The sequence below is a fragment of the Panthera leo genome, chromosome D3 (genome assembly GCF_018350215.1).
Source record: "Panthera leo isolate Ple1 chromosome D3, P.leo_Ple1_pat1.1, whole genome shotgun sequence".
In the NCBI taxonomy this organism is placed as follows: domain Eukaryota; kingdom Metazoa; phylum Chordata; class Mammalia; order Carnivora; family Felidae; genus Panthera; species Panthera leo.
This window is the reverse complement of record NC_056690.1, coordinates 25,946,881-25,974,857: the sequence shown is the minus strand read 5'-3', so window position 1 is coordinate 25,974,857 and position 27,977 is coordinate 25,946,881. Positions and strand designations below refer to the sequence as shown.

General features: G+C 52.8%; 1 protein-coding gene across 4 annotated transcripts; it reads right to left on the bottom strand.

The window, feature by feature from the left end:
* Window positions 1-335: 335 nt before the first annotated feature.
* HPS4 (HPS4 biogenesis of lysosomal organelles complex 3 subunit 2) lies at window positions 336-27,960 on the bottom strand. 4 transcript variants are annotated; one of them, XM_042910400.1, is made up of 14 exons: window positions 27,883-27,960; window positions 25,882-26,383; window positions 24,107-24,197; window positions 21,993-22,136; window positions 18,332-18,439; window positions 17,548-17,664; window positions 15,609-15,703; window positions 13,383-13,455; window positions 12,434-12,470; window positions 11,396-11,492; window positions 9,984-10,875; window positions 4,619-4,751; window positions 4,021-4,129; window positions 336-1,579 (listed from the first exon to the last, which is right to left on the bottom strand). In XM_042910400.1, the coding sequence occupies exons 2-14, from the start codon at window positions 25,920-25,922 to the stop codon at window positions 1,408-1,410; spliced, it is 2,109 nt and encodes a 702-aa protein (XP_042766334.1). In that variant the 5' UTR covers window positions 25,923-26,383; window positions 27,883-27,960; the 3' UTR covers window positions 336-1,407. The 4 variants fall into 4 exon arrangements, with proteins under 4 accessions (XP_042766334.1, XP_042766336.1, XP_042766335.1 ...); XM_042910402.1 differs by lacking the exon at window positions 27,883-27,960 and adding an exon at window positions 27,655-27,765; XM_042910401.1 differs by lacking the exon at window positions 27,883-27,960 and adding an exon at window positions 27,147-27,648.
* Between the last annotated feature and the right edge of the window lie 17 nt (window positions 27,961-27,977).

The window sequence follows — 27,977 nt, the reverse complement described above, 5'->3', positions numbered from 1 at the left end:
GAATGGTCCTCCTCCATCTGGGAACAGGACCCTTGTAGGCCGGCCAGTGGCAGCAGGGACTCCAGGGAGAGGCGGAAGGAAGGGTGGCTGGGCCTGGTGTGCGGGGCCAGCCACGCTGACGCTGACACAGCAGCTGCGGCCGGTCACCCTCACGGACAGACCATTCTGAAGTGCGCCTGCACTCACCTGCCTGCGTCGGTTCAGGCATGGCAAACCGCGTCCGTGCCAAATGGGTGCATGTGCGTGCACACACACACACACACACACACACACACACACACACAAAATATCTTTACCTTAACTTTCTCACTAGAGAGGTCACCATGACTCACAACTCAATAGCATCTGGGGCTGTTTTATTTTTAGCCCTGGGCAACTCCTTTCAAGACAAGACACGGTCACAAACATTAGGCACTTGTTCACCGACATGAAACTATTAACATTGCAGTTTCCAAACGGAAGTCTCAGGTACTCCCAGTAAACAGTTCAGACCCTGGTAAAGATCTCATCCTGTGTTCTGTATCACATTATTGTAAACTTTCTGCCTGGAGCATGGGCCCGGGAACACGGATGAACGCTGCTCCCTTTCATGCAGCCACCACTGGAAAGCACAGCTTGGCTTCTGCCCCATTTTGAGAACTCCTGTTTGAGGACCTTCACTGGAGAGGGGCCAGCTGGATGGCCCATGTCGCACCAAAGCCGCATGGCCCAGTGTGCCATCACCCAGTTCCCGGGGCTCACGGCTGCCTTAGAACCCCAGGCTCCCACCCATTTTGTCAAGACTTGCCCCCACTGTGGGTGTTCCAAAGAACAGAACTCCTGGTTTTGAATATAGTTCTAGAAGCATGCAAACGAGGTGGTTCTGGCATCCCTGCCTGCCTCCCTGCGTTGCGCGTCCAGACCTCCCAGGGGGGCCACTCCAAAGAACACCTACCTAAGGGTGTGGGGGTTCAGTCTGCTGGCTGACAAATCCCACCCCCCGCAGCCCTGCCTCACACCGCCCCCTGGACTCAGGACAACAGGGTTGCAGAGAAAATGCTCATGGTACTAGTTAGGGTCCAGATGCAACAGCAGCGAAAAGTGGCAGGTGCCCAAGACCGCGTGTGACGGGTCAACTACCTGGCCCTGCCCCTCTTTGGTTGGGAGCCAAAAGCACCCGGCCCGGCCGCAACCTGGCCAGCGTAACAAAGCCCTTTATCGCGTGCTCTAGGTCCACTGCCCCGAAGAACTACCCGCTCAAGCCCCAGCCTACAAAAGGAGTGACACGCACGCACGTATCATCATGTTCCTACAAGGGGAATATGCCGAGGAAACTAGAACACAGGGACTTTCAAGAAGGCGCAACTTCTGTGCTGTTCAACTTGCTCATCCTCTCCTGGGGTGATGAACTTCCTGCCGCGGCCCGGTTCAGAGCAAGTTCACCCCGTGCTTCAGCAGCTTCTGCTTGGCTTTGCCGGGGAGGCTGAAGGCACCGTCCTGTGGGCTCGGGAAGCCGGAGCTCCGCGCCGCCACCGCCAGCTGCTGGAAATAGGTCTCCTGGACGGGGCTGCAACAGGCGTACACGGCTGTGGAGGCGTTTCTGAGGGGGAAGAAAGAAGACAACGGTCCCAGGCTGCCTGGGCAGGCCTCTGACCACACAGAGACCTCAGGAGGTGCTCAGCAGGGGCCCAGCGACACCAAATGCTGGGGGGGGGGAGGGGGGGGGGAGGGCAGCTGCTGCGGTTCTGGGTTCGACTTGCACACTCAAGTTCTAGGCTTCGGTGCCAAGAGCCGTCTTCTTTCCTTTTGACTCACTGGAGGCTGGCGCCGTCCGTGGCGGCCCCGGCCACAGAGCCCGAGGTTAGGGTAAGTGCAGGACTGCGCTGGCGGGTGCACGTTTGGCTGACGGCAGAGCAGCTCCGCCAAGTGCGCTTGGGCAGCCTGGCTCAGTCCCCGCCCAGCCTTACGCAGCAGCGGTGAGGGCACCCGGAGGCGCAGGGCTGGGCGATGCCGCCAGGATGACGAGCACGGACAATGTCCACGGAAGGCGGCTGGATGAGTGGGGGCAGTGAGGGCAGAGAAGAGGGCTGCGAAATCAAGTGACAGGAAACGTCACAGAAGCGGAGGGAGGGGTGAGGGGCCCGGGCAAAGGAGGACCCACTAGGGAGGAAGTGACTCCAGGGCCAGGCAACCACCTGGTTCCCTGATCCTGCCTGTCTCGGACTGTTTCCCCGCTGGGCCTTAGTTTCTCCAAGTCTAGTAAAAGGGAGTGGAGTCAGGGACCCCCGGGCCCAGCTCACTGGGATCGCTGCTTCCAGGGGAGGTAGGAGGAGAATCCCGTCTTCCTCCAGCTCCCCCCTCTGGGACCTCAAGGGGCCAGAAGGGTCCACCTGGCCTACGTGTTTTGTGGCACTCGCTGGACAGCGGGATGAGTCACAGGCGAGTCCTCACAGGCACCCGGAGGGAGCACCGCGGCCTGGTGGCTACAGGCCTGGAGCTGGGCTCACACACGCATGATCGCAGCCCTGTGGCTTCCTAGCTGGGTGCCCCTGGCTAAGTTACTCCTCCTGAGTCCCAGCTCTAAGTCCCAGATCTGCAAAGTGGATATGACAACAGTGAATCCCATTGCTGAGATTTTTCTTGAGACTAAATGAGGAAAACACACAGAAACTGCTTAGTACATGGTGAGTGGTTAAGAAATGGTGGCAGCTGTTTCTGTTACTATTAAAATAAGCCACGGATGCCAACACAAAACCCCACTTGGCTCCAAAATACTGCAGGGCCACAAGGTGGTTAATACATCCCAAGCTGACATTTGACTCATTTCCATCCCTCTCTAAACAACCCCCTCCCCACACACACACCCTGACACAATCGTTTCCCAAACCAGTGACTGTAAATGTCCCTCTAGGTTGCCAGCTTGGGGCAGCTCTGACTTAAAGCCAGAGGAGGCACATTTATTATGGGAAAATATCCTGAAATACTGACCCCCAGGTACAGGGCATTACCACCACGTCACCATGACGGCCGAGGCCCCCGTGTGCATCTGTGGGAGTCCAGAGCCCGCGCCCCTCCCTCTCGACCACCCTGCCCGCCCCTGAACTGGAAATATGGGGACACAATGGGCACTTCAGAGTCAGAGAGACGTGGGTTCAAATCCTGGCTCTGCCCCTTAATCAGAATGTGACCCTGGGACAAGTTGCTGATCCTTTTTGTGCTTCGGTATCCGCATCTATACAATGAAGAGGAAAAAACGCACTTTCCCAAATCGTTGCCAGGATTTGGTGGAATCACAGACACACAGTGGGCCCTCCCCTTCTGCCCTCTAACTTGCCTTATGTTCTCCTACCGGTTTCATAAGAGAAGCATGTAGGGAGAGAAAGGAGAACTCAGTTGGTTAAATACTATAAATTACAATGCTAATTTATGGAGCTATACCTACCGACATGGCGATGGGTAGGATACGTCATAAAATGAAAAAAGAAACTTATAAAAACAGCACGTTAGTGTGATCCTGTTTTCTAGAAGAAAAGCTATTAGCATAATGAAAATACTGACCGTCTATGTTTTATAAGCAAAAAAGCAAACCCCAAACAACAAAACCTGGAGTACGAGACACCAAACGATTATCTGTGGGGATCTTTTGGGTGTGTGGCCGGTGAGGGGAGGCGAACGTTTTACTTCACAGATTCGGGTCAGTCTGTTTTGCTGTAAGCACGTGACTCAGGTCAGATGGCAGCAACAGCACTCAGGCATCGCTCCAGGCAAGGGACAGAGGCCCCCTGTCCCCGCAAGGCGGTGGGGACCTCAGCTTTCCTCACTGTTGCAGCTTATCGTCTAAACAGGTCCGAGCCCCAGGCAAGTCCCCAGAAAATACAGGACGTAGGAAAGCGTGACAGGAGGTGACGGCGGACAGGGGAGCGGACCCAAGGAGAAGCACTGGAGTGTTCTTCATCTCGTGATGCGTAAGGCTGTGGCCCGGACCCCTGGGAAGGCCACTCTGGGTGCAGGACTTCAAGAGGGACCCTGGGGGACGCTCACCTGATGGTCATCTCATACAGCGCAGGCAGCCGGGCAAAGTCCGAGTGCATGAGGCCGACGGCCCGGAGAAAGCGGCGGTCCTGGGCGGTGGCCACCTGTGGCAGGTTTGCTTGCGGAAGAGGACACAGAGGTTGTGGCAGGGGACTCCCCCGGCCGACCGGCCCACCCCCGGCACCGTAGGCTGGGAGAGCGTGTGGCTCGCGGCCATGGGCGCAGGGGCCCAGGGTGCCGGCCACCTACGGCTGCCACCATGCGACGCAGCACGCGCTGTCCCTGTGAATGAGCGACGCCGGGTTTCCGCCCATGGATCCCACCGCTTTGAGGCAGACCTTATCACAGATATTTGAACATGTGTGTGCTTCTCTCCAAATGTTGGAGAAACAACCAAAAAAAGACAAATGAGTAAGGGAGTGTTTGCCAAGCGGATTCTAAACTCAGTGGGAGCTGGCTCCAAGCGAGAAAGCAGCCTCTTAACCGCGGGCCACAGCTCCGGGCAGAGCACCAACAACGGGGCGCCAGCCCCGAGCATGAACCCCCCCCACCCCACCCCCACCCCCCACCGCGAGGAGACACCCCGGCCCCGCACGCCTCTCCTTACTGGTCAGCACGTTCTGGATGCGGTCATAATGCGTGAAGTTGTACGTCCTGCTGGGGAAGGCAGCGGCGTCTTTGGGCAGCGTCTCCTTCAGGTGGACCTCCAGCCCGTTCAGGGACGCCAGGCTGCTGTGGTACTGCGGACGGGCAGCGGAGACTTAGGGATATCCCCGCGGCCATCCGATTGAGCAAAAACGACCCTTGGGGCGGCGCCTGGGCGGCTCAGTCGGCTAAGCACGCGACGCTCGGTTTCGGCTCAGGTCGTGATCTCATGGTTCGGGAGTTCAAGCCCTGAGTCAGGCGCCACGTGGAGAGTGCGGAACCTGCTTGGGATTCCCTCTCTCCCTCTCTCTCTGATCCTCCCCCGCTTGTACACGTGTGTGCACACACACTGTCTCTCAAAATAAATAAATAAACTTAAAAAGAAAGGACTCTGACCAGCGTTTTTACCGGTTTTTAGGGAAGTACTAACTCTTGCCCTTATGTTTTGATGTTTTCCTAAAATGGCAGAAAAATCAGAAGACAGGGGTGAACGGAAAAGCTGAAAAGGAAGCAGAGAAAAATGGTCCATAACCCGACCACACAGTCGTCGCTGCTGCTGGCATCTCGGTACATCTTCTGACCGTGACTTTCCCGCCCGGGCACACATTTTCACGGCACGGGTGGCCGGTCCCACCCCCAGTGCTTCTCGCCAGGAGCCTGGGCTGAGAAGCCCCTCCCACCCCCACCCCCCCGACCGTCTGCAGTGAGTTTGCCTCTCTCTGGGGCGTCTAGAATAGTTTACCAACCACACCCCCAAACAGGGGTCAGATGGATTTCTGTGCTCTGTGGTTCAGAGGAGGAATCTGGCTGAGGAAAGCTGTCTGGGAGGGGAGGCCCAACCACCTGTATTTTAAAACAACCTCCCAGGACGAGTCACGTGCAGGTACAGCTGAGAACACAGAACTACACCATTTTGTAGGATTCTTTCTTGTTTTTTTTTTTTAACATTTATTTATTTTTGAGACAGAGAGAGGCAGAGCATGAACAGGGGAGGGGCAGAGACAGAAGGAGACACAGAATCTGAAACAGGCTCCAGGCTCTGAGCTGTCAGCACAGAGCCCGACGTGGGGCTCGAACTCAAGGACCGTGAGATCATGCCCTGAGCCGAAGTCGGATGCTTAACCAACTGAGCCACCCAGGCGCCCCGTAGGATTCTTTCTTTATAGAATAAAAATGGGATCAAACCATAAATAACGATTGATATGAGTTTTATAGCTTAATGATACAGCATGAACTATGCTCTCCGTCCTTAAAACTATTCTCTTGCAACGTCAAATGTCATTCTCCAACGGCTGTCTGGTAGTCTTTGAGTTCCGCTTTGGACTTGACCAAATACATCGGTCACAGCCTGAGGGACTCGGTCTGAAGCAGGGACCCCTCCCGCTCCTGTCCTGAGGCTGCTTTGGCCACGAGAAGGCTGCTGCCGCCCCAGGGAAGCAGGTGGCTCATCCTGGCCAGATGATCAGGGGCAAGTTAACTGAATTTTCTGTGTCTCACTTTTTTTTTCCATCTGCAAAATGGGACGACGACAGGGCTGTTGAGTGCAGTAAGTGAAAATAACACACATAAAAGTCCACTGTAAGCTCTGAAAGTGCTACCCTGGGGGAAAGGTATTTTTACAGAGTCAAGAAAGCGAAAGTTATCGTCAAAGAAGAGGGATCTTTTTAACGGGCACTTTTAACCAACACTCGTCTGTGGACTGTTACTCAACAGCCGTGTAGAAAAATAAGCACACGTGAAAAGTACAGAGTTGGAAGTGTACTGGGCTCATGTTAGTTCTTCTCTCTGGGTGTCTTAGAAGTGATTTGCGGGGCGCCTGGGTGGCTCAGTTGGTTGAGCGTCTGACTTCAGCTCAGGTCACGATCTCGTGGTTTGTGAGTTCGAGCCCCGCATCGGGCTCTGTGCTGATAGCTGGGAGCCTGGAACCTGCTTCAGATTCCGTGTCTCCGTCTCTCTCTGCCCCTCCCCCGCTTGTGCTCGGTCTCTCAAAAATGAATGTAAAAAAAAAAAAAAAATTAAAAAAAAAAAAAGAAGTGATTTTCAAAGGCAATACATCTGCACACAAGGGTTCAACCTTTATATCCCCAGCGCCTAGCACAGTGCCAGGCCCCTAGTGGGTACGCGATAAACATCAACACAGTGAGCAGATAAAGGGGCAGATCCAATGCAAGCACATCCCACTTATGGGCTATTGCGTTTAAACTGAGGTGCGTGGTAAAAAAGTCAAAGGACCCAGACTCAGGGATCTCCTGGTCCGATCATTGCTATAGCATAACAGACACAGCCCTTCACCGATGCTAACGAGCCTATCTGAATAGATGGGCGCACACGCCCGCACAACCCATCACCAGGAAATCAGACCACAGCCTCGCTGGAAGTTTCTGGACCTCAGGAACCTCGTAACCGTCATCCCTTCCATCCTGAGCTGGTGCCCAAAGGAGGGGATAACGGGGACAGAAAGTGAGGTGTGCTAAAACCCGAGTTTTTCCTGTGGGTACTGAACTCTGCTTCTGGAATTTTCTGCCCAACTTGTAGTCAAGGTAAAATCACTTAAGCAAAAACACACATTCACACGATGTTGTGTCAAATGATATGCAGACGAGTTTTTACTGGGAACCAATGCTGTCATCTATATGAGGGGTCAGCAAACCATGGCCCAGGTGCCAAATCCAGCCAATTGCCTGTTTTCATAGAGCCTGAGAGCTAAGCATGGTTTTTACAAATTTAGATGGCTAGGAAAAAAAAAAATCAAAAGAATAATATTGTGACATATGAAAATCATACGAAGTTCCAATTTCCGTATCCATGAGCAACGTATTATTGGAACACAGCCACTACGTTTATTTACATATTGTCTGTGATTGTCATTGTCTTACAGGAGCAAAGCCGAATAATTGTACAAAGCTGAAAATATGTGCTAGGTCTTGCTTTACGTTCCAAGTTCGCCAAGCCCTGATATATGCTGACACACACGTGATCCCCACGACGGCCCCAGGATATACGAAGCTGGGCTGATTCCTGGACCCTCCAGCTTCCAATCCACAGTAAAGCAAGGGGCCTGAATGTCAGCGTGTGCCTAAATGTGCCGAAGAAATGATGCACTAACATGCACTCACCCAAAGCACTAGTTTCACGGGGGACGGGTGCATTTTCATGAGGTATTTTGTGCTAACACCGTGGCACTAACCTCAAGCCTCATCTACTGTGCACAGACAGCTCAAAGTCCTACTGTCGCGATGAATAACTGATCTGATCACTGTACTTGAAGGTCGGTGAGATTATCTTGGGTTTTGAGAAGGAAACTATTGGTGGCTCTATGCTGCCCCCTGGTGTGAGCGTACTCCGTTTTCTCCGAACCATTCCCCACCTCTCTTAGCGGCTCCCCCCACACCCCTTTCCACCTGCTCCCCACCCCCGGCCGAGGCAAACACGAAGAGGTGGCAGATCATCTGCTGAAAGACGAGTGCGCAAATGACACGAGGATGACCTGGTGGTGTGTAACGTGACCAAGGAGTCCTTTCAAAGAGGGCGGGGGAGGGGGTGTCCTCACTGCCACATCTGAACTGTAGTTTACCATTCTTCAGGGGACTGGCTTTTCTAGACAGCAACAGAGGGTCTGGAGGGAAATCAGGTCAAGTATTTTGGATGCAGGCCCAGGACAAAAAGGCAATAAAACATCTCTCCCAATTATAAAACAGGCAACCTCTGGGCTTGGTTAACAAAACCTGCTCTCAAAACGGCAAGCCGATCAAAGTTAGTTATTCCTGACCCTTTTTAGAAAAGACGAGTTTTTCTTCTTCATTAAGCTGCCTCTCTTTCCTGGGGCCCACCCATCTGTTTCTCCTTTGCATGAAAGCCCACAGAGGCCGCTGTCCTGATATGGAGGACCTGCACGTGATAAACCAAGTCAGACCCCTCCAGGGTCAGATCAGTGGGGGAACAGACAGGCAGGGGCGGCGAGACGAGGAACGAACAAAAATTCCAGACCCTCCACTCCCATCGGGTCTCCTGGCGAGGCTGTTTTCTTCCTGGTAGAACGGGGATTACAGTGCCTACCCCCAGTGCTGTTCTCAGGCTTGGCTGAAGTAACAGATGTAAAGGCTTCAGCATATAGTGAATGCAGAATACATTTTAATCTACTTCCTTCCTCAGGAGCAGCCTGTGCTATTTTTTCTTTTTCTTTTTTTCTTTTTTTTTTTGGTGGGGGAAAAGTAAAGGTATCATATCCACTTCACTGCACCCGAATGCTGGGCCTTCAAAACAACCTGTCTACGGCTTGGCACGGAGCAGAAGAGGCCATGAAAACCACGGCATCGGGGAGAGGACGCCCACAGAACCACCACCATGCGTCTCCGTGCAGTGTCAGGAGACGGATAAGTCACTCAGAGCTGTGGGGAAGGAGGGTGCGGGAAGCGAACAGGCCGCCCCTGGGTACTGCGGGGTCTGTGAAGCGGGGAGATAAGCCAGCCAGGGCTGGAGAGGGACAGCAGCTTGCCTCGGGGCTCTGTGCAGAGGAAGCTGCCTTCCCTCCTTGCTCTGTGCTCCAAGGTGACCCGCTCACTTATGGAGGGTCACCAGCCCTGCATGCTAATGAGATCAGCTTAGAATAATATAGATTTAAGAACAAAAACAAGGCAAGCCCCAGGACACCATCTGCCCTGCAGCAACTTCTGCCAACTAAGGCAAGACTGTTACTATAGCAACTGGATCTCCAGCGTGGGCCTAAGCTCCAAGCTCGGAGCAGGTCAGTTCACTGCTACAAGCAGGGAAGGGGCTGGAATGCTCAAAGGGGAGCCTTCCGGAGCCAGTCTGCATTTCAGATGCCCAAGGTCCTTTAGGAAGGAGCTACAGATCACCGCGGTTCGGTGCAGGGAGACTACAGCCTCCAGAACACTCCACACCCGGGCTGTGGCACGTGCAGAGGACAGACTCCAGCCGACACAGAACCCCCAGGTGCCCGGGCTGGGAAGTGAGGCCCCGGGGGATGGGGGGGGGGACGCACGACAACGGCTGTGCTCCCGGTCTCCACCTGCCAGTACCCCCCACACTGCCGAGGGGGAACCAGAGCATCGCAGCCCTGCGCTCTGGGAAACTGGAGGAAGCAGGGAAGGGCCAGAGAACGGACTCCTGTTGGACACCCCAGCCCCCGGCACTGTGCTCTGCGCTGGGCGCACTCGTCCCCACCGAACCCAGGGCGTAGGTACCACCCTCATCCCCTCCTCGTAGAGCGGGACTTCGGTGCAAGGTCATGCGGCACCTGTGCGCCGCCCTGAGGGGAGCACCTTCCTGCCCGTCCCCTCCCAGCAGACAGGTCTGTGCACACTCACCACTTCCTCGATGGCTGCGTCGTCGCCCAGCAGCGGCTCCTCGGCCAGCAGGGACAGCACCAGCCCGTTGACATCGTGGGTGTAGAGGTTCATCGGCACAAGCCCCTCACGGGATGTGGAGGCTGACCTCGGGTCATTTCTGTCTGCAGAGGGACCATCGTCCTGAGACTCTGCCAAGTCAGAGCCACTGGGTGTTGAGCGGCTGTCACGAACGCCAACAGGCTGCTCTGTGCCTCGTTTGCCCACGGGAAGCGTGGTTCCTTCCTGCCTCGAGTCTGAGCAAGGCCATGACCACGGTCTGCTCGTCCTTCCAGGGAGGCGGTCTTCCCTGGGAGAGGGGGCTGGGCTGCTGTCCCCTGGAGGGTCGTTGTGCCGCTCCAGGGCTCCGTTCTGGGGGGGGATCTCAGGAGTGGATAGAGACAGGAAGCTGCTGAGGGCATCAGGCGGCTTGGGTTCCTGGCTGCCAGAGTCACTGGCACATTCCTCAAAGCAAGGACTGCCACGATCTGGGGTGCACGTACTCGGGAGGGCAAAATAACCCGGGCACATTCCTGTTTCCCGAGCTTCTGGAATGTGGATCTCAGACAAGTCCGGTTCCTCCTCCGCCCAGGGCAGACGAGGTTCCCTCGCCAGGGAGCCGCGGAGACCAGGACCCTTGTCCCTGGCCGGGCTGTGCTGTCTTGCAGGCTTGACATTCTCCAGATCATGGCCAGGCAAGCGCCTGTTCTCCCCCTTGCCATCTGGCCATGCTACGTCAGGACCCGGATGCTCGGGAGTGGTTGCCAACGTCCAGGCCGCAGATCCCACGTGGCCAGTGGCGTTTTCGGTGGGGGCAGATGTGCTCCAACGCTGGGCTGAGTGCTCCTGGAGTCCGGCCGGCGGGGCAGCCGAGCTAGCAAACCAGACAGACGGGAGGGAGGGGCACCCGACTGAGGGCAGGACAGGTGCCCTTCCCCGGGGGAGACTGAAGCATTGCTTCTCTAAAGAGCAGGGCTCTCGGTGCCAAGTGGGTGCCCAAGGCCACAGAGCCCAAGAGGCCATCGTGGTCAATCCACAGGAGTAAAAAGTAAGGCGATGTCTGGCCCTCGGGGCTTCACGCGGTGCTACGAGACCGTGTACCGGCAACGGCAGGACCCCTGCTGAATGAGAGCCACCCCGCCTGGAAGTCTACTCTGAGTCGAGCCTTACGCTAGATGTTGTACGTACGCTATTTCCAATTTTGACTCCGAGCCCATGAAGTAGGTTATTAATGGGTCCGATTTACAGCCAGGGAATGGACTTGCCCAAGGTCACACAGCTGGTAAGCGGCAGAGCCGGGACCTGAAACCCACACCCATCTCGCGAGGCCAGCCGCCCCAGGTGCCCCTTCCATAGCAGAACGTGGGGAAGATGGAAGGCTGGCCTGTTTGTACCTAGTTTCCTGCTCCACTGGGAACTCGTGGAGACTGATGGCTTCCTCTTCGGTCAGGAACACAGGCAGGATCTGGACATTTGCGGGGAGTGCCGCTCCTAGAATCACAAAGCAACACAGACAGGGCTCTGCCATGGGCCGGGAAGATGGAGGGACAGTAACTACGCTTGGGGTGACCCATCCAAACGACACGCCGACTTGGGAGAGCCGCCCCCGACACACTCCTCAGCCCAGAACAAAAGACGCAAAACCGCAGCTAGAGTTCTGTGCCCGGTGGGGAAGGAGCTCTTGTGGGCAGCTTTCTTCCTCGCTGTGGATAAAGGTGACTTTGGGGGAAGAAAAGCTACTGGCACTTAAAAAACGAACAAAAACAGAATAAAAACTGGAAAAATCTCCTCCAACTGACAAAAGGGATCTGCCCTAACTTATGCTTCAAACTAAAACAAAATCACCCGCTCAGGGATGCCCCTACATCCTGCAGAAGGTCTTTCTGGCAACTGCTGTTTCTCTTGGTCTCCTGTAAGCATAATCCCCTGGACCTCGTTTGGGCAGTCCTAACAATGAGGTGGTGAGCATCTGAAAACAGGGATTGGAAAGGTACACGTAGACTCAGGAGCTTTACAACTAGGATTCTGATGGGTAACTTTGTTCTTTTTTTTAAGTTTCAAAAAAAACTTTTTTAATATTTACTTATTTTTGGGAGACAGAGAAACAGAGTGCAAGCAGGGGAGGGGCAGAGAGAGAGGGAAACACAGAATCCAAAACAGGCTCCAGGCTCCGAGCTGTCAGCACAGAGCCTGACGTGGGGCTCGAAGCCACGAACCGTGAGGTCATGACCTGAGCCGACGTCGGATGTTTGACCAACTGAGCCACCCAGGCGCCCAGGGTAACTTTGTTCTTAAAGCTCTAGTCTGTTTCCCTAATCTCTGAGCACAGGAAGTAACGCACGGGACCGCTGGGCCTCTCCCGTGACTTATGTAGGGACAGGCGGCATAAAAGGCTATGTTCTCAAGAGGCAGCGATGCACCTTGCTACTTACCATGTTCCTGCAGGGCACCCCCTCCTGCAGGTATTCTCTGAAAATAAACACACACAGAAGTTGGCTCCGGGTTCCGCCTTCTCCTCCGGACCGAATCATCGGCACTGTGTGGTGCCATCTGCTCGTAAAATGTAGCCAGGCCCAGAACGCTTGCCCCGGCCACATGCCAGCAGCGAAGCAGACGGCACAGAAGCTCCCCCAAGCTGCTTGCTCTCCACCACGGCCGGGGTCAGGCGAGAACCTGCGCCTCCCCAGGCCGCGGCTCCCCGCAAACACACATCAGGCTTCACGGTCTGATCTATTTCCCTCCTCTGGGAATGAGGGCGAGGATTCCCGGTGTCTTTTCCACCTCGGGAGAACTCACCTGCCGTGGTATTCCCACGCCTGCCGCAGCCCCGGCGTGGAACGCACACACATTCCACCATAACAAATACAGGAACGTCCGGGACCCTCATGATAAAGGATGTGACCTAAACCAAATGCTGTGCTAGATCTCTCTTGTTTATTCTGATTCACAGTCAAGGTGACAAGCCTAATTTTCTCTGAAACTGGGAATTTTCTCAAAAGAGCTTTCCAGACAATTCATCCAAAGGTTCCCAAACAACCCACAAAAAAAAACAAAAAAACAAAAAAACAAACGAAAACTCTTCCGGCCAGTATGACTTTTGCTCCTAAGAAATGGTGGCTTGCTTTCTTTCTTTTTTAGTGGCTTTTTAAAAAACTTATGTTTCAAGTTATATAATTGTACTTGAGACAAAAATCAGCTCCCCAATCACATAGAATTCCCTCACCCACAAGCTAATACTGTTAATCTTGGGTATATTTTCCTTCAAGGTTATGCATTTTTTTTAATGCCTTGAAATCACAGCACATAAAATTCTATTTTTCTGCTTGAAAGACTAACGCTGTGGACGAAGCATCCCAGCCAGGTGGGTGGACTTTACAATACCTGGTCCCGAGGTGCAGCTGGATGGATCAGGACCTTAGCCGTGAGGGACGGTGGGAGCTGGGTGCTAACAATCCTAGGTCACAGGAGCAAGAACAAAAACAAGGACACCGTGAGACAAAATACACTGCAGGATTCTTAACACCCCATGTTGGCGAGGGTCTTGGGGATGCAGCCAGTGGGAGTTTCAGCTGACAAAGCCCTTATGGAGGGCACTCTGGCCATTCCTACTTAACTTCAGAATGTCCAAACGCTTTGACCTGCCTTGTACCAAGATGCATACTTAAGAGTATTCATTACAGGGGCACCTGTGTGGCTTGGTCGGTTAAGCATCTGACTCTTGATTTCGGTTCACGTCATGATCTCAGTTCGTGAGTTCGAGCCCCACATCAGACTCTACAGACTACTTGATATTCTGTCTCCCTCTCTCTCTCTCTGCCCCTCCCCTGTTCGCTCTCTAAATCTCTCTCAAAATAGGAGTGCCTAGGTGGCTCAGTCAGTTAAGTATCTGACTTCGGCTAAGGTCAAGATCTCACGGTTCATGGGTTCGAGCCCCGCATCGGGCTCTGTGATGGCAGCTCAGAGCCTGGAGCCTGCTTCGGATTCTGTGTCTCCCTCTCTCTCTCTGCCCCTCCCATGCTCACGCTCTCTCTCTCTCTCTCTCTCACACACACACACACAAATAAACATTAAAAAATTTAAATCTCTCTCAAAATAAATAAAAATAAACTTTAAAAAAAAGAGTTACGTGCTACAAAAAAAATGGTAAAATAGTCACAAAATGGATGAACACCTAAATGTCCATCGAAAAGAAGACGCAGTGAAGTGAATCACGGCACAGCTGTAATACCAAAAACCGTGCGGCAATTACAAGAATGAAGTGGATCAGCACGGACTGATAAATCTCTACTGTACACGTTGAGGAACCGTATGGGTCCGTTGACAGAGGCAGCAAAAATAAACAGAAGCAACATATGTGACGTTGTACTGGAACCACATGGAAAAGCAAAGGATACAGATCAAACTGCTAGCAGCAGCAAAAATGCGTTCGTGCATTAGGTGTCTGATTTAAAAATACACCAGAAATGCAACATGAGGGGAAAATACCATTCTTGATGCAAGGCCACTGGTGAGCCTGGGGGCACCACAAGCAGGTTCGGAACCATCATAATGAGAGGGGCGCCTGGGTGGCTCAGTTGGTTAAGCATCTGACTTCAGCTCAAGTCATGATCTTGCAGTTTGTGGGTTCAAGCCCCGCATCAGGCTCTGTGCTGACAGGTCATATGCTGGAGCCTGCTTCTAATTTGTGTCTCCCTCTCTCTCTCTGCCTCTCCCCCACTCACACTCTGGCTCTCTCTCAAAAATAAACATTAAAAAAAAATTTTTTTAAAGAGCCATCATAATGAGCAAACGGGGAAAGCATGAGGGTCTGCTGTGCCAAGGGCCACCGGAAAGCAGGGCCTGTGCTCCGTCTGTCCACATCTGCCCTCTCTTTTCATTCTCCACAAAGGTGCTTTCCCAGTAGAGAAAATTCGAAAAGCAACCTGTCCGAGGCCAGGACTGGAAACCCACCAGGCTGTCAGGCCCCCAGACCTTCTCCAGTCACACATTCATCCAGGCATCAGAAAGCTCTGGACGCAAGCAGCGGCCATCCATGAGGAGAGTGGCCTCAGGCCACACCCTCAGGCACTCGGGCTCGCTCTGACGCCCTCAACCACATGAAGAGGTATGGGGAGATCTCAGAGGCCAGCCAAGAGATGGACCCAGCCAGGCGGCAGGCAGGAGCCCAAGCAGAAGCAGGTGAGGGCGCTCTGTGCTGTGCAGAACCGGCCACAGAAGGGCAGCAGGGCCCCAGGCAGCGGGAGGGGGCTGCAGCAGGCTCCCACACCCCTTCACCTCCAGTGCTGTTGGCAAGCTGGGGCGCCCCGAGTCAGCACTTTGTAGACTGATGACTATAAAGGCACGCCCCATCATGAGACTCACGCGGATCTCTCTAAAACGTGCCTTTTACATTCCTAGCCCTTTTCTGGACATGATTGCCAATTTCCCAGTGTGGCCGAAAGACAGGTATGTGCCCTAAGTCAAATCTCGACTATCTGACATTTGCCAAAGCAGCCCTCTTGGAACGGGCCAGGGATGGGGCTCCCGGCCCGTGATCTGGAGGAGGCCGGGCCGGTCTGGTTCGGCGGCAGGGGGCTGGGGTGTGGGGGAGACGCTGGCGTTACTCACAGTCCCTTGTAGAGGATACAGCCGGCCAGAATGTGAGGCGAGCGCTGGCACGTCTGCAGAATGAGGGCTGCCTTCAGCAACAACAGGGGCTCCACCTATGCAGGGCAAGAGGCACACCCACAAATCAGCGTGCTCACCATCGGCAAAGGTGGAGAGAGCAGGGGGCTTCATAGAACACGTGGACAGGTCCTAACCCAAAACTGGGGAAAAGGGCAATGTGCCACGTGGTAAAATCCGTGTCACGCCTTGGGTCTATGTTCCACCTCTCTACATCCGGAATCCCGGCCAACACGAAATGCCCAATTCTTGGAACGAGGAGGCTTCTGCAGAAGCGAGGAGGTGCGGCGAATACGGCACACGGCCACTCGTGGGGACAAGGTAGGTCTCCCTCAGGAGAAGGACTACGGATGCTGAGACCAGGAGGCAGTGGGAGAGGGGAGCCCACCCCTCAAACACACGGCGTGGCACCAGGTAAAGCCACACACCCCCTCCTCTCCCCTCCCTCTCAAGCACAAGCCACAGAGCTGGCTTCGTGTCCCACCAAGTCCCATAACTCTGTCCCGTCACATAAAATGAAAGCATCAAGGTCTCTCACTCAGGGAAATAATCCTCAACTCGACGTTCCTTGCAAGGAGTTCGTTGCCTAGAAGTCCCTAAGAATACCGGAAGAGGATCTGAACCCGGTCAAGAGTCGCCAGCAGTAGCTAAAAGCTTCTTCCCATTACCTGCCGACAGCTAGAACCTGCAAGCACCATACTGGTCAGAGTTCAGTGCCAAGGGAGCAAGCTCTGGAGCTGAGTTTGCTCTTTCAAGCCTCAAGACAGTGCCTGGTCCCAGCCAGCCATTCCGCAAAGCTCTGTGGCCAACTCTGAAAATCCCTCCAACCGGAGCCAGGAAAGCCCGTCTCCGATTCCAGCCAGAGTCACGCTCTGTGAAGGCACAGCCACGACCCCACCTGCCCGTTGACGGGACCCTCTTAACTCCTGTGGTGAGACGCGGCCCACACACCTCCTCAGGTATTGGGGCGCAGGAGGACCATTCTTCAGGGGGCACAGCCTCGCGTCTCCCTTTGGCCTTGACAATGAGGACGTGATGTTCACCAAGATCAAGGCCACTAAGCAACAGGCAGCGTCGGTGGTCAGGCCAACCACACAAGCTGCCTATGTGTCACTGAACACCGGTGGCCAACAGAGCGGCTCTGGGACAAAACGCTCCCAAGGACTCCCTCCCAGACAGAGACACCTTGTTTGTAAAATGGTACCACTGGGGGCGGGGGGGGGGTGGGGGGGGGGCGGTACGCCTGGGAGGCACAGTTGGTTGAGCATCCAACTTCGGCTCAGGTCAAGATCCCATGGGTTGTGGGTTCAAGCCCCACATCCGCCTGTGTGCTGACCGTGCGGAGCCTGCTTGGGATTCTCTCTCCCCCTCTCTCTCTCTGCCCCTTCCCTGTGTGCTCACGCACTCCCTCTCTCAAACTAAACTAAACTAAAAGTCACACTGGGCATTTCTGATGGTGAGAATACAAGTCAACTGTATCATACTCACATCAAAAAAGATGTGGGGACCTTCAGATGCCAGAGTCCAAGACTTCTGGGGCACTAGCAAAATAACACCACCCTTTACTGAGTATTTACTTTGTGCCAATTTAGCTATGGTCTCGCTGTACTTTCAAAACAGTCCTGGGAGCGGGCATCCTGACAGCAGTTTGCAGGTTGGGAAACCGGGGCTCTGAGAGGAGACCCGAGCTGTCCAAGTTTACACGGCTGGCGAGTGGCAGCGTGGAAGCAGAGCACAGGTCTTAATAACCCTCCCCCTCCCCACCGAGAAATGACACGTTCTAGTCTCTTCTCTGGATAGAGAGGTCACAGAAAGGGAAGAAGAAAATGTCCAGAAGCTCTGTTCCTTTAGGCGGAATGGGTAAGGGGGAGGAGGGTGTTACTTTAGTTCGGTCCAGGTTCCAGAGGGAGTTGAATATCTTGTGCAGGTCACTGGTGTTCTTTAGGACCTGAGCAATGAAGGTGTCCCAAGCAGCGTGCAGGTCTTCCGGAGAACGGTTCTACAACAGAAACCACTGGAGGTCAGCATCCGAGATATGGAGAGACACCCCCTTTGGCAAGGATCCCTACTACTACGAAAATCATGGGGTGCCTGGAAGCCTCAGCCGGTTGAGGGTCCGACTCTTGATTTGGGCTCAGGTCACAATCCCACGGTTCATGGGTTCGAGCCCAACGCCAGGCCCTGTGCTCGTGGCACGAAGACTGCTTGGGATTCTCTCTCCCTCTCTGTCTGCCCCTCTCCCACGTGCTCTGTCTCAAAATAAATAAATAAAAACTTAAAAAAAAAAATCGTTCCTGACACAGGAAACTGGCCAGAAGGTAGGGCCTGTTTTAAACTTCCCAGGCACACGGGACCCCCCCCCCCCGCCTCCGCCCAGCCCTGATAACTCACCCACCACAGACCCAGCGCTCGTGCTGGGGGTGGGGGGCAACCTGGTCTTCCAGCCGTCCCAGGGAGGAGGACATGGGGACGGACGTTTGCAGTGGATGTGACCTACACCACTGGGGAGCAAAGGCACCTAGGAGGGACTCCCGGGGCCCTTGACGTTGCCGCTGGATGTGACGTGTTTATGAAAAGTACGAGAGACCCTAGAGCAATGCTGTGCACTGGCGATCCCGGACCTGCTGCAGAAGTCCGCATGTGACTCCTCACCACCATCCTCATACCTGGTAAGCCAGAGAGACGGGCCCATTGTAGAAATTAAAGACACCAATGAGCTGATCCAGAAACTGCTTGCAGCTAACGTCGGGGAGCTCCACAGCACAGCCCAGCACCTAGAAAGAGGGAAACCAGGAGACAGGCATCTTCCTTTACTCTGAGTCCAAACATGGAATCCCGGCATCCAGGGCTCCACAGGGCTAGAAGGTACTGACCCGCTGAAAATGGACGGGTCTACACCAGGCCTACCGTGTCCACTCCAGCCCCGCTGGTCTCCAAGAGAAGAAGTGCTGTTTGTATCTACTCAAGTTGTCCAACCTGGAATGTCCTCCTTTCCTCTGTCTGTCTGTCCAAGGCTCACCCATCCCCTCTGCGCCCACTGCAGATTCCAGCACCTTCACGGTGCCCGTTCAGGTCACTCTGACCAATGCAGACCTCTTTGCTGACCCCTTATATTATCAGGACTGTTAGTCGCACACTGGGTGTTTAATGCGGGTTCTGTTACAAACGCTGGACGAGACTTCGACTGTTTCGTGAATGGCGTTCTCGTCTCCCGAGCTGGACCAACTGCTTCGGGAGAGGAAGCAAACCAATCATCACACAGTTCTAGACTTCCAGAGTGCCGCGGTGCTCGGTTCCGCAGAAGAGAAACGTGTGCTCCGTCCAAAAGCAATCCGGCTGCATATTGAAAGAGCCTGAGAAGAGTCTGTATTCTTTGACCCGGTCATTCAACCTCTAGGGATCTTTCCAAAGGGAATCACCAGAAACCAAGAAACAAACAAACCCTGACATAAGACAAACAAATTCCCGACTGTAAGCTCCACTGAGGCCAGGATCTTTGCTTTGTTCACTGATGCAACCCAAGGGTTTACCACGGTCTGGCACACGGTGCTTATTTCTTCCGTCATTGATCCACTAACCTATCGAATGCAACTCTAACAATCCCACCGGCAGAAACTGACATACTGAAACCCAGAATATAAAATAGCTAAAGCTGCCCTGGAAAAGAATAAGGCTGGAGGACGTGGACTATCTGATTTCCAGACGGTGCAGTACTCGTACGGGATCTTCCAATCGATCAATGGAAAAGAACAGAGCCCAGAAACAGACCCCCACTGACGTGGTCACCTGATCGTCAACAAAGGAGCCAAAAGAAGCCAAGCGGGAGAGTTTTGTCAAGAGTGGTGCTGGAACCACTGGATATCCATATGGAAAAAGAGGACCTTTGACTCTATTTCACACCACGCACCAGTAATAACCCAAGAGGGATTACAGACCTAAGTTTAAAAGCTACAACTGCGGGGGCACCTGGCTGGCTCAGCTGGTTAAGGGTCCAGTGCTTGATTTTGGTTCAGGTCATGTCATGAAATCGAGCCCCGTGTTTGGCTCCGCCTTGACAGTGTGGAGCTTACTTGGGCTTCTCTCTCTCCCTCCCCTGCTTTCGTGAATGCACATGTGCGCGCTCTCTCTCTCAAAATAAACTTAAAAACAATCAAAGCTAAAACTATAAAGCTCAGAAGAAAAAAACTGGAAGGCAGCTTCTCCAGTAGGATAGGTAGTGGTTTTACACAGGATACAGAAGGCACTAACCACAAAAGATAAAACTGGTATGTTAGGAATTAAAATTAAATTAAAACTGAGACATTCTGGGGGTGCCTGGCTGACTCAGTCTGTAGCATGTGTGACTCTTGGTCTCTGGGTTATGAGACTGAGCCCCACGTTGGGTGTAGACATTAAATAAGTAAGTGAACTTTGAAACATAATTACAATGTTCTGCGCATCAAAAGACACCATAATAAAAATTGACAGGCACATCACAAAGGGGGAGAAAATATCTTTAAAATATATATCTGACAAAGAGCTGATATCCAGGATATATAAAAGACTCACAGGACTTAGGACTCTGTAAAGAGAGAAAACCCAATTTAAAAAATGGACAAACGGGTGGCTGGGTGGCTCAGTCAGTTAAGCCTCTGTCTTCGGCTCAGGTCATGATCTCACGGTTTGTGAGTTCGAGCCCTGCGTCGGGCTCTCTGCTGTCAGCACAGAACCTGCTTGGGATCCTCTGTCTCCCTCGCTCTCTGCCCCACCCTGCTTGTGTGCACATGTGCGCTCTCTCTCTGTCTCTTCAGAAAATAAACATCAAGGAAAAACAATTTAAAAAAGTAAAAATAAAAAATGGGCAAACAAACTTTGGGCAGATACTTCTTGAAGGGAGACATACCAGTGGCCATTAAGCACACGAAAAAGACTTCACAGCATTGGTCATTAGGGAAACGGAAACCCAAACCAAAATGAGAGATCAGTACACCCCCAGCAGAGTGGCTCAAACCGAACAGGCTGACAGCACGGTTGACAAGGACGTACACGAACGGGTATTCTCACACACGGTTGGCAGGACTGTAAAATGGAACAACCGCTTCGGGAAAAGGCCTGGAAGTTTCTCATAAAATCAACCTACACATAGCCCGTGACCTAGCGAATCTCCGCCTAAATATTTACCCACGAGAAATGAAAAGTGATGTCCACAAAAAGACTCGTATAGAAGCGCTCCTAGCAACCTTATTCTTGACTGCCCCTAACTAGAGGTGGTTCACGTATCCAGAAAAAAGCAAGGGCGGGAGTGGAGGGATATATTCAGACAATGGACATTCAGACAATGCTGTTCCACAATACAGAGAACAAACTGTGGATGATGCCCAGTGAGGTCACAGGAACGACAGAAGCCTGCGGAGAGGGATACTGTACGTACTCTTTCACTCCTATTGACAGTCTAGAACGGGCACAGCTCACCTGTGGTGGGAAAAAATCAGAACGATGGTTGCCTGGGACGCGCGAGTAAGGATTAGCTGGACATAAGGGAGCTGCCCGGAGCGATGCTAACATTCCGCACCTTGATGGGGATTCGTGACATGCAGGGTGTCATCCGTCCAAATGTATTAAGTGGCACGCTCAATATTTGTGAGTTTTGGGGTATGTAAATCTTACCCCAAAACAAAACAAAAAACCAACACAAACCACTACTGAGCTCTAATTAACGTCATGCATAATGAGGTCCTACGGGTGGGGAGGAGTATACTAGAGTGTGCAACTTTGGCAAGCATTAAAATAAAAACTGGATTGCCAGAAGATGAAGGCATGGATGGAGAGATGTGATAAAGCGACTATAATAAATTATAAATAATACACATAATGAAATGGTAACTGCAGAACCTTGGAAATACACAGGACTGTTCACTGTAAGATTCCTTCAACGGTTTAGTATGAGCCTGGGTGGCTCAGTCAGTTGAGTATCTGACTCTTGATTTTGGCACAGGTCATGATCCCAGGGTCATGGGATCGAGCCCAACGTCGGGCTTCACCCTTAGCGTGGAGCCTGCTTAAGATTCTCTCTCTCTCTTTCCCTCTGCCCCTCTCCCCTGCCCGTGCTCGCTCTCTCTCTAATAAAGAAATAAAAAAGAGACGTTCTGGAGAGTGCTCAGTTATGATGGCACCTGCAGAGAGGGACACAGGAAGCGTGGACGTACTGCATGCGGCACCTGGGGGTGTGGAGGGGGTCCCAGGCTCCAGAGCCACGGAAAGCACTACCTTCTACACCTTACCAGCACAACACTCATCACCAAGGCAGATGGCCACCCTGTCGGCACGGGTTCTGTCTGGCAAACTTACCCAAAGGTACTCTCCATCAACCTTTACGGCGAACTTCAGTTTCCGGAGACGAACGAGGGTGGGAGCTGAGGCAGAGAGGTCAGAAATACAGCGCACCACGCCCGCAATCTGTCCACAGAGCAACTCCTGCTGGTCAAGCAGAGTCTGTGGGAAAGCAGCAAATTCCAGAGGGGAAGGTGAAACCGCTGAACTCGTGTATCATTCATTTAAAAAAATTTTTTTTAACGTTTTACTTATTTTTGAGAGAGAGAGAAAGAGAATACAAGCGGGGGAGGGGCAGAGAGAGAGAGAGACACACACACACACACACACACACACACACACACAGAATCTGAAGCAGGCTCCAGGTTCTGAGCTGTCAGCACACAGCCCGATGCCGGACTCGAACTCACGAACCGCGAGATCAAGACCTGAGCTGAAGTCGGATGCTTAACCGACTGAGCCACCCAGGCGGCCCCACTCGTGTGTCATTTCTTAGAGCAGAGGCTGGGGCAACAGCAGACTGCAGCCTGCAGGCCAGATCTGGAGGGCTGCCTGGTTTCAGAAGGCCCAGGAGCTAAGCATGGTTTTGATATTTGAAGGCTGTCAGGACAACAACAAAGAACGTGTGATGTAGAGCTCACATGGCCTGCAAAGCCTCAATACTCACTCTCTGGCCCTCTGCAGGCAAAGTGTGCTGACCCCTGCCTGGGATAACAGAGCTGTCTCAGAACGTCCCCGGCTGCGTGCATAAGGTGACTGGGCAGAACTTCGTTTTCGTTCCGAGGACTCGGGGCACTTGCACACGTAGGAGCAGGAGCCGTTCATCCCCATTCAGATCCCCTGCAGAGTGGCCAGAGCAGCCTAGACTAATCCCAACTACCCCAGGGGGAACGCGATCACATGAGCGAATGCAGAGGCCGTCTGAGCGTTAACTAAACTGCAGGACAGCCAGACGCTGTGTGACGCAAGAGAAAATGTACACGCCACCTAGGAAGAAGTCCTGCCTAAAAGAGCTTGAATCTACTCGAGGCTCTACGTCTTACTAAGAGCGTAAAGGAGACACAGGGGAAATAAGACCTGAAGTGACATCCACCACGAGGAAGTAATCGGGCAGAGATCAAAACAGGAAGGCAAAATTTGAATATAGTATCACATGATATTAAGGGATTATTGTGACCAATTAACCGGTGATGGGCACAGGAGGGTCCATGACACTCTCCTCTCTGCTTTTGTATATGTTTGAATGAGACTGTTTTGTGGTTGTTGGCGTTGTTTTTAATTTTTTTAAGCTTATTCATTTTTTTGAGAGTGAGTGAGCGGGGGAGGGGCAGAGAGAGAGAGAGAGAAAGAGAGAGAGCGAGAATTCCAAGCAGGCTCCACGCTGTCAGCACAGAGCCCAATGCAGGGCTCGAACTCACGAACCGTGAGATCGTGATGAGCCAAAACCAAGAGTCAGGCAGTTAACCGACTGAGCCACCCTGGCACCCCATGGAAGTGTTTTCGATGAGCCGATCAAGGGGTGCCTGGGTGACTCAGTTGGTTAAGCGTCTGACTCTTGATTTTGGCTCAGGTCATGACCTCACGATTCTTAGTATTCCTGAGTTCCAGCCCCACATTGGGCTGTGTACTGCGGGTACAGAGCCTGCTTGGGATTCTCTCTCTCCCCCTCTCTGTCCCTCCCCCATTTGTGCTCTCTTTCTCTCTCTCTCAAAATAAATAAACTTAAAAAAAAAAAAAGAGCCGATCAAAACTTGGGAGCAAGGAGAGGCAGACAGAAAATCAGCGCACCAACTTTGGCTCAGGTCACGATCTTGTAGTTCCTGAGTTCGAGCCCCATGTCCGGCTCTGTGCCTGTCCTGCTTGGGATTCTCAATGTCTCCTCTCTCTGCCCTCCTGCCACTCGCGCTTTCTCTCTCCCCCAAAATAAATAAACACACTTTAAAAAAAAACAAACCAAAAAGAAAATCAGGACGGTGGCAGAAAGCCAGAGAGGACGGAAGTACGGAGCTGTCAAGGGAACGTCAAGAATGCCTGGCTTACAAACTGTCCCGATGTAAATGCTCTGCTTCTGAAAAGCCACCACGCTGAGGCAGCCGCATCCCCACCGAACAATAACGTGCTGTGGCGCTCACCTGAGGAGGATAGAAATAACAAATGCCAGCCCTCGTCGGATCGCCTTCTTCCTTCACCTTTGAACCATCATAAAGGAAAAAATAATTCCACCTGGCAAGAGAACAGAATGGAGCCATGTTTCCTTTCATCCGGCGATCGAGGCATTTTAAAACACAGCTTCCTATGCCCCAGCGCGAGAAGGGCTCATTACTCAGGATTTGAAGAGCCTTCTGGTGGCCCCAGAGAAGAAAAAAATCCAGTGGCTACAAATAGATAACAAACCACTTCGAAAAGTGCTGTCGAGTCCAACTAAAAATATGCCTCTATCCCGTCGTCAGACCGTCTGGCCCAAAGGACCAAAGTGTATCTGGGGGAGAGACAGAGCGCCCAGGGACATCTCTTGTTTGAGACACTGACCCTTAACCATACCACCACGTGGTTTGGAACACTGTCATTTAAGGCTCTGATAACCAAATTAGCTGGGGACGTCTTAGCCACACGCCCTGCAACTGCTGGGCACCACAGTCTCTGGAAATATCCCTTTGACCAGAAATCCACGTGTTCATTTAACAAACAATGAGGGCGACAGTGTGCTCTCCCCTTTGCCAACCCTGGGGCCATGGCGCTAAAAGAGAGACTGTAAACATTTCATTTCAACACAGGACAGTGAGTCTATAACAGGAAAATGGGGCTTATGAGAGCTCACAGAGGCGCCCCAAACCCCTCTCTGCCCTCACGGTGTGTTAACTCCAACACGACCCGTCATCAAACTTCTGATTTCCTTCCAGAACCCTCTGTTCTTTGCTAAGGACTCTTCTAGTCTACTCTGCAGTATAATTACCTTTTTAAGACCACAAAGCAGACCCCCCCAAAGGCTGAACCTGGGTTTTACCTCTCCAAAAGCACACCCATCAAGCTAGAGCATAAGGAGGAACTGTGACCACTCTTTTGCCACCTGCGCTCTTCTCCCTGGAGCTACACCCTCCCCCTATCACCCTCCCTGGCTCCCAGCTTCTCTTCCTGATGACAAGGCTAACTCTTGTTTCCAGCCGCAGTCTGCTTTCCTGAGTTGTAGAACCAGATGCGGAACCACCTGCAGGGCAAGCCCAGATCAAAAAGCCTCAAAAACGTGTCAAACCCAATTCAGAAATCCCACTGCCGGGCCCCACTGACCCTCTCCTTACGTCGTCGGGGCAAAAGCACCCTCACGCTTTCTGGCAATGCAAAAGACACCCTGGGCGTCATAATGGACGGCTCCCTCTTTGTGCCTTCCACACACATAACTGGTCACTGAATCCTGCTCCTAGTTAAACCAGCCCTTTTGTTTGCATTGTTCAATGAAACGTTTGCTGAGCCAAATTGGGAGAGAGGCTTAACCCGTGTGGGGCTGAGAAGGGAACGGAGTTTCAAGCAGACGTTGTGTAATAGCCTTCAAGAGGCAGACGGGCCAGACCTCTTCTCGTGGTGTAATTCTGCACTGTAACCGTTTCTTGTCTCTTACAAACGAAGATTACAACGCCCACGGTCTCATCGAAGCTGACTGCGTGACCCGGCCGCGGCCGGCTTTTCTGCAGTCAACCAGTAATGCTCGACTCGCTCGAACACTGCAAGGTTTGAGCTCTGGAGAGAGACCATCGGCTCACATGCCTGACTGGGCTGCTCTGAGAAAAATGCCTTCTTTTTCCCCCCCCACCCTTAGAGAAAGCAAGACGGTCTGGCTGGGGATTTTCAGTTCATCCAAGGCATCGGTCCAGCAGCTGGGCAGGAGGCAAGCCACACAGGCCTTGCTACTCACCAGGAGGCTGACGTCGGCTCCGTCAAGGTAGAAGTGGCCATTTACTTGCCAGTGGCCCTCATTCTACTTTTTTGGGTTTTCTTGTCCAGTATCGCCTCTTGCGCCCCAGCAGTAAAGCCAGACGTGAGAGATTTAAGTGTTTTCAGCCACAACTGTCACCTGCTTGGTTTTCACGCAGCATGAAAGTGCTACTTCCTTCCTCGCAGGCTCTTCGGTGCCATGAATACCTCCATGCCTCTTAGAACTCTGGGAGAGAATCTAATAAAGCGAGAGAAATCTACCAGAAAAGTCAAATCCACTAAGCTGGTTCCATGAGGATCAGCATTCTGGCTCCCTGCAGAATGGACTCTTCAAAAAGCTCCTGGCCAGGAAAGCCCAAGGGGGGAGAAGCATGCTGAAGGCGGTGTTCCGAAGCGATTTTCTAGTTTGTCTGATTCAAAGCCATTTGGAAGATTCTTTTAAACATTGTGAAGCTGCCTGTTCAAACATCAGTGCCTTGGTCCTAAAATAAACACAAGGAATAGATTATTTCAGAAACCCATGAGACAGCATGTGACCCAGCAGGGTTAGGCAAACGGTATACTTCAAAGAGTCTTCTAGAAAGTTGAAAATTGTGTTTCAGAACAAAAAAAAGAGAGTGGGGCAGGACTTTAGAGTAAGTTCTTCAGTTTTTTTTTGAACAGTTCTGCCACACAGAAGACAAAACTACACAAGTAGTGTGAAATAGGGACACTATACAAATAAGGTCCCTATTTGTATACACTATACAAGGACAGCTATACAAATAAGGTGGTTGTTGCAGTAATCATGGAACTCAAATTAAGGATCTGTCACCTTGACAGCTCAAAAGTCATCTGAACGTTAAATCCAGAGCTGGGCAAGTTTTTCAAAACAAAAAAAGAGTTTAACAAGTGGCTCTCAAACTCCAAGAGAACAGGCAACAGAGCACCATGGAATTTCAGAATCAGAAGGGACCCCGGCATCTTACCCTGAGGCTTCTCTCTCGTACTGTCAAAAATTAGCTGGTCCCTGGCCTACTCCCTCCAGAGACACAGGCAGCTCGTAGTGTTAACTTTATCCTGCCACCAAACCAAAACTGGCCTCCCAGGAACCTCCCAACGCCGGTCTGGATAACACACCAGGAAAACAAAACAGGGTCTCTAATCCTTCCTCAAGAATTAGAGTGGTCCCTTCAGAACTCTATTTCTATTGTCACTTTGTCCAAGCTGGATGTCTCAGCCACAGGGTTTCAACTGCTTGCTCACCATCTGTCGTCCTCCTGAGAATACTGTAGTTTTCCTAAGGCTCTTTTCTTAGAAGTACCTAGAGAGGACCCCACTGACTCTCTGAGGCCTGTGAAACCTCTTATCTTTCCTCAGCTTTAGGCATCTTGAGGTAGGCCTCCACAGGCCATACTCATGGTGTTCTCTGAAGCATTATCTGGGGCATGTCAGCTCTTGGAATCCAGGACAGCAGCCTGAGACCCCCATCCCTCGTTCCCCTAGGACCGAGCCCCAGGCTGCCAAGGTCCACCCTCCTAACTCTAAAAGGTCCAGGGGAGGCCGGTAATGTCCCCGGGGTAGGGCAGGTGTTGGGATGCGACCAGAGAAGGCTCCAGCAGTCTGGGAAGTTGCAGTAACGACCCGGAGAAGCCAAGAAGTGGAGGCAGGAAGGTGAGGTGTAGGAAGTGGCCTCAGTGAGTCAGCGGGCCAGGAAAAGGGGCGCTAACGACTGCGATCAGGAACGGGTTAAGGGCACTGAGCAGTGTCTGACCTCAGCTCCAGGGGGCCGGGAATTGGTGGGCAAAGGCGAGGGGGGACGTCAAGCGGGGCCGATTGCCGCGCGGAGAGGCCGCCAAGAGGCGCTCTCGGCCGGGGTCCCGCCCCTCGGTGTCCCTGCACCGCCCACCCGCCGGCATAGCCGGGCAGCCCGGGGTTTCAGGGCTCGGGCCCCGCAGGGTGGGCAGCAGCGGGGCGCCAGCGACTCCCGCCCGGTACCTACTCGCGAGGCGGACAGGCCCGAGGATCACGCGCCGCCAGCGCCTGCCGCCCCCTACGATTCCCGGAGAGCTGGCGCGCGGTGATGACGTCAGGCGG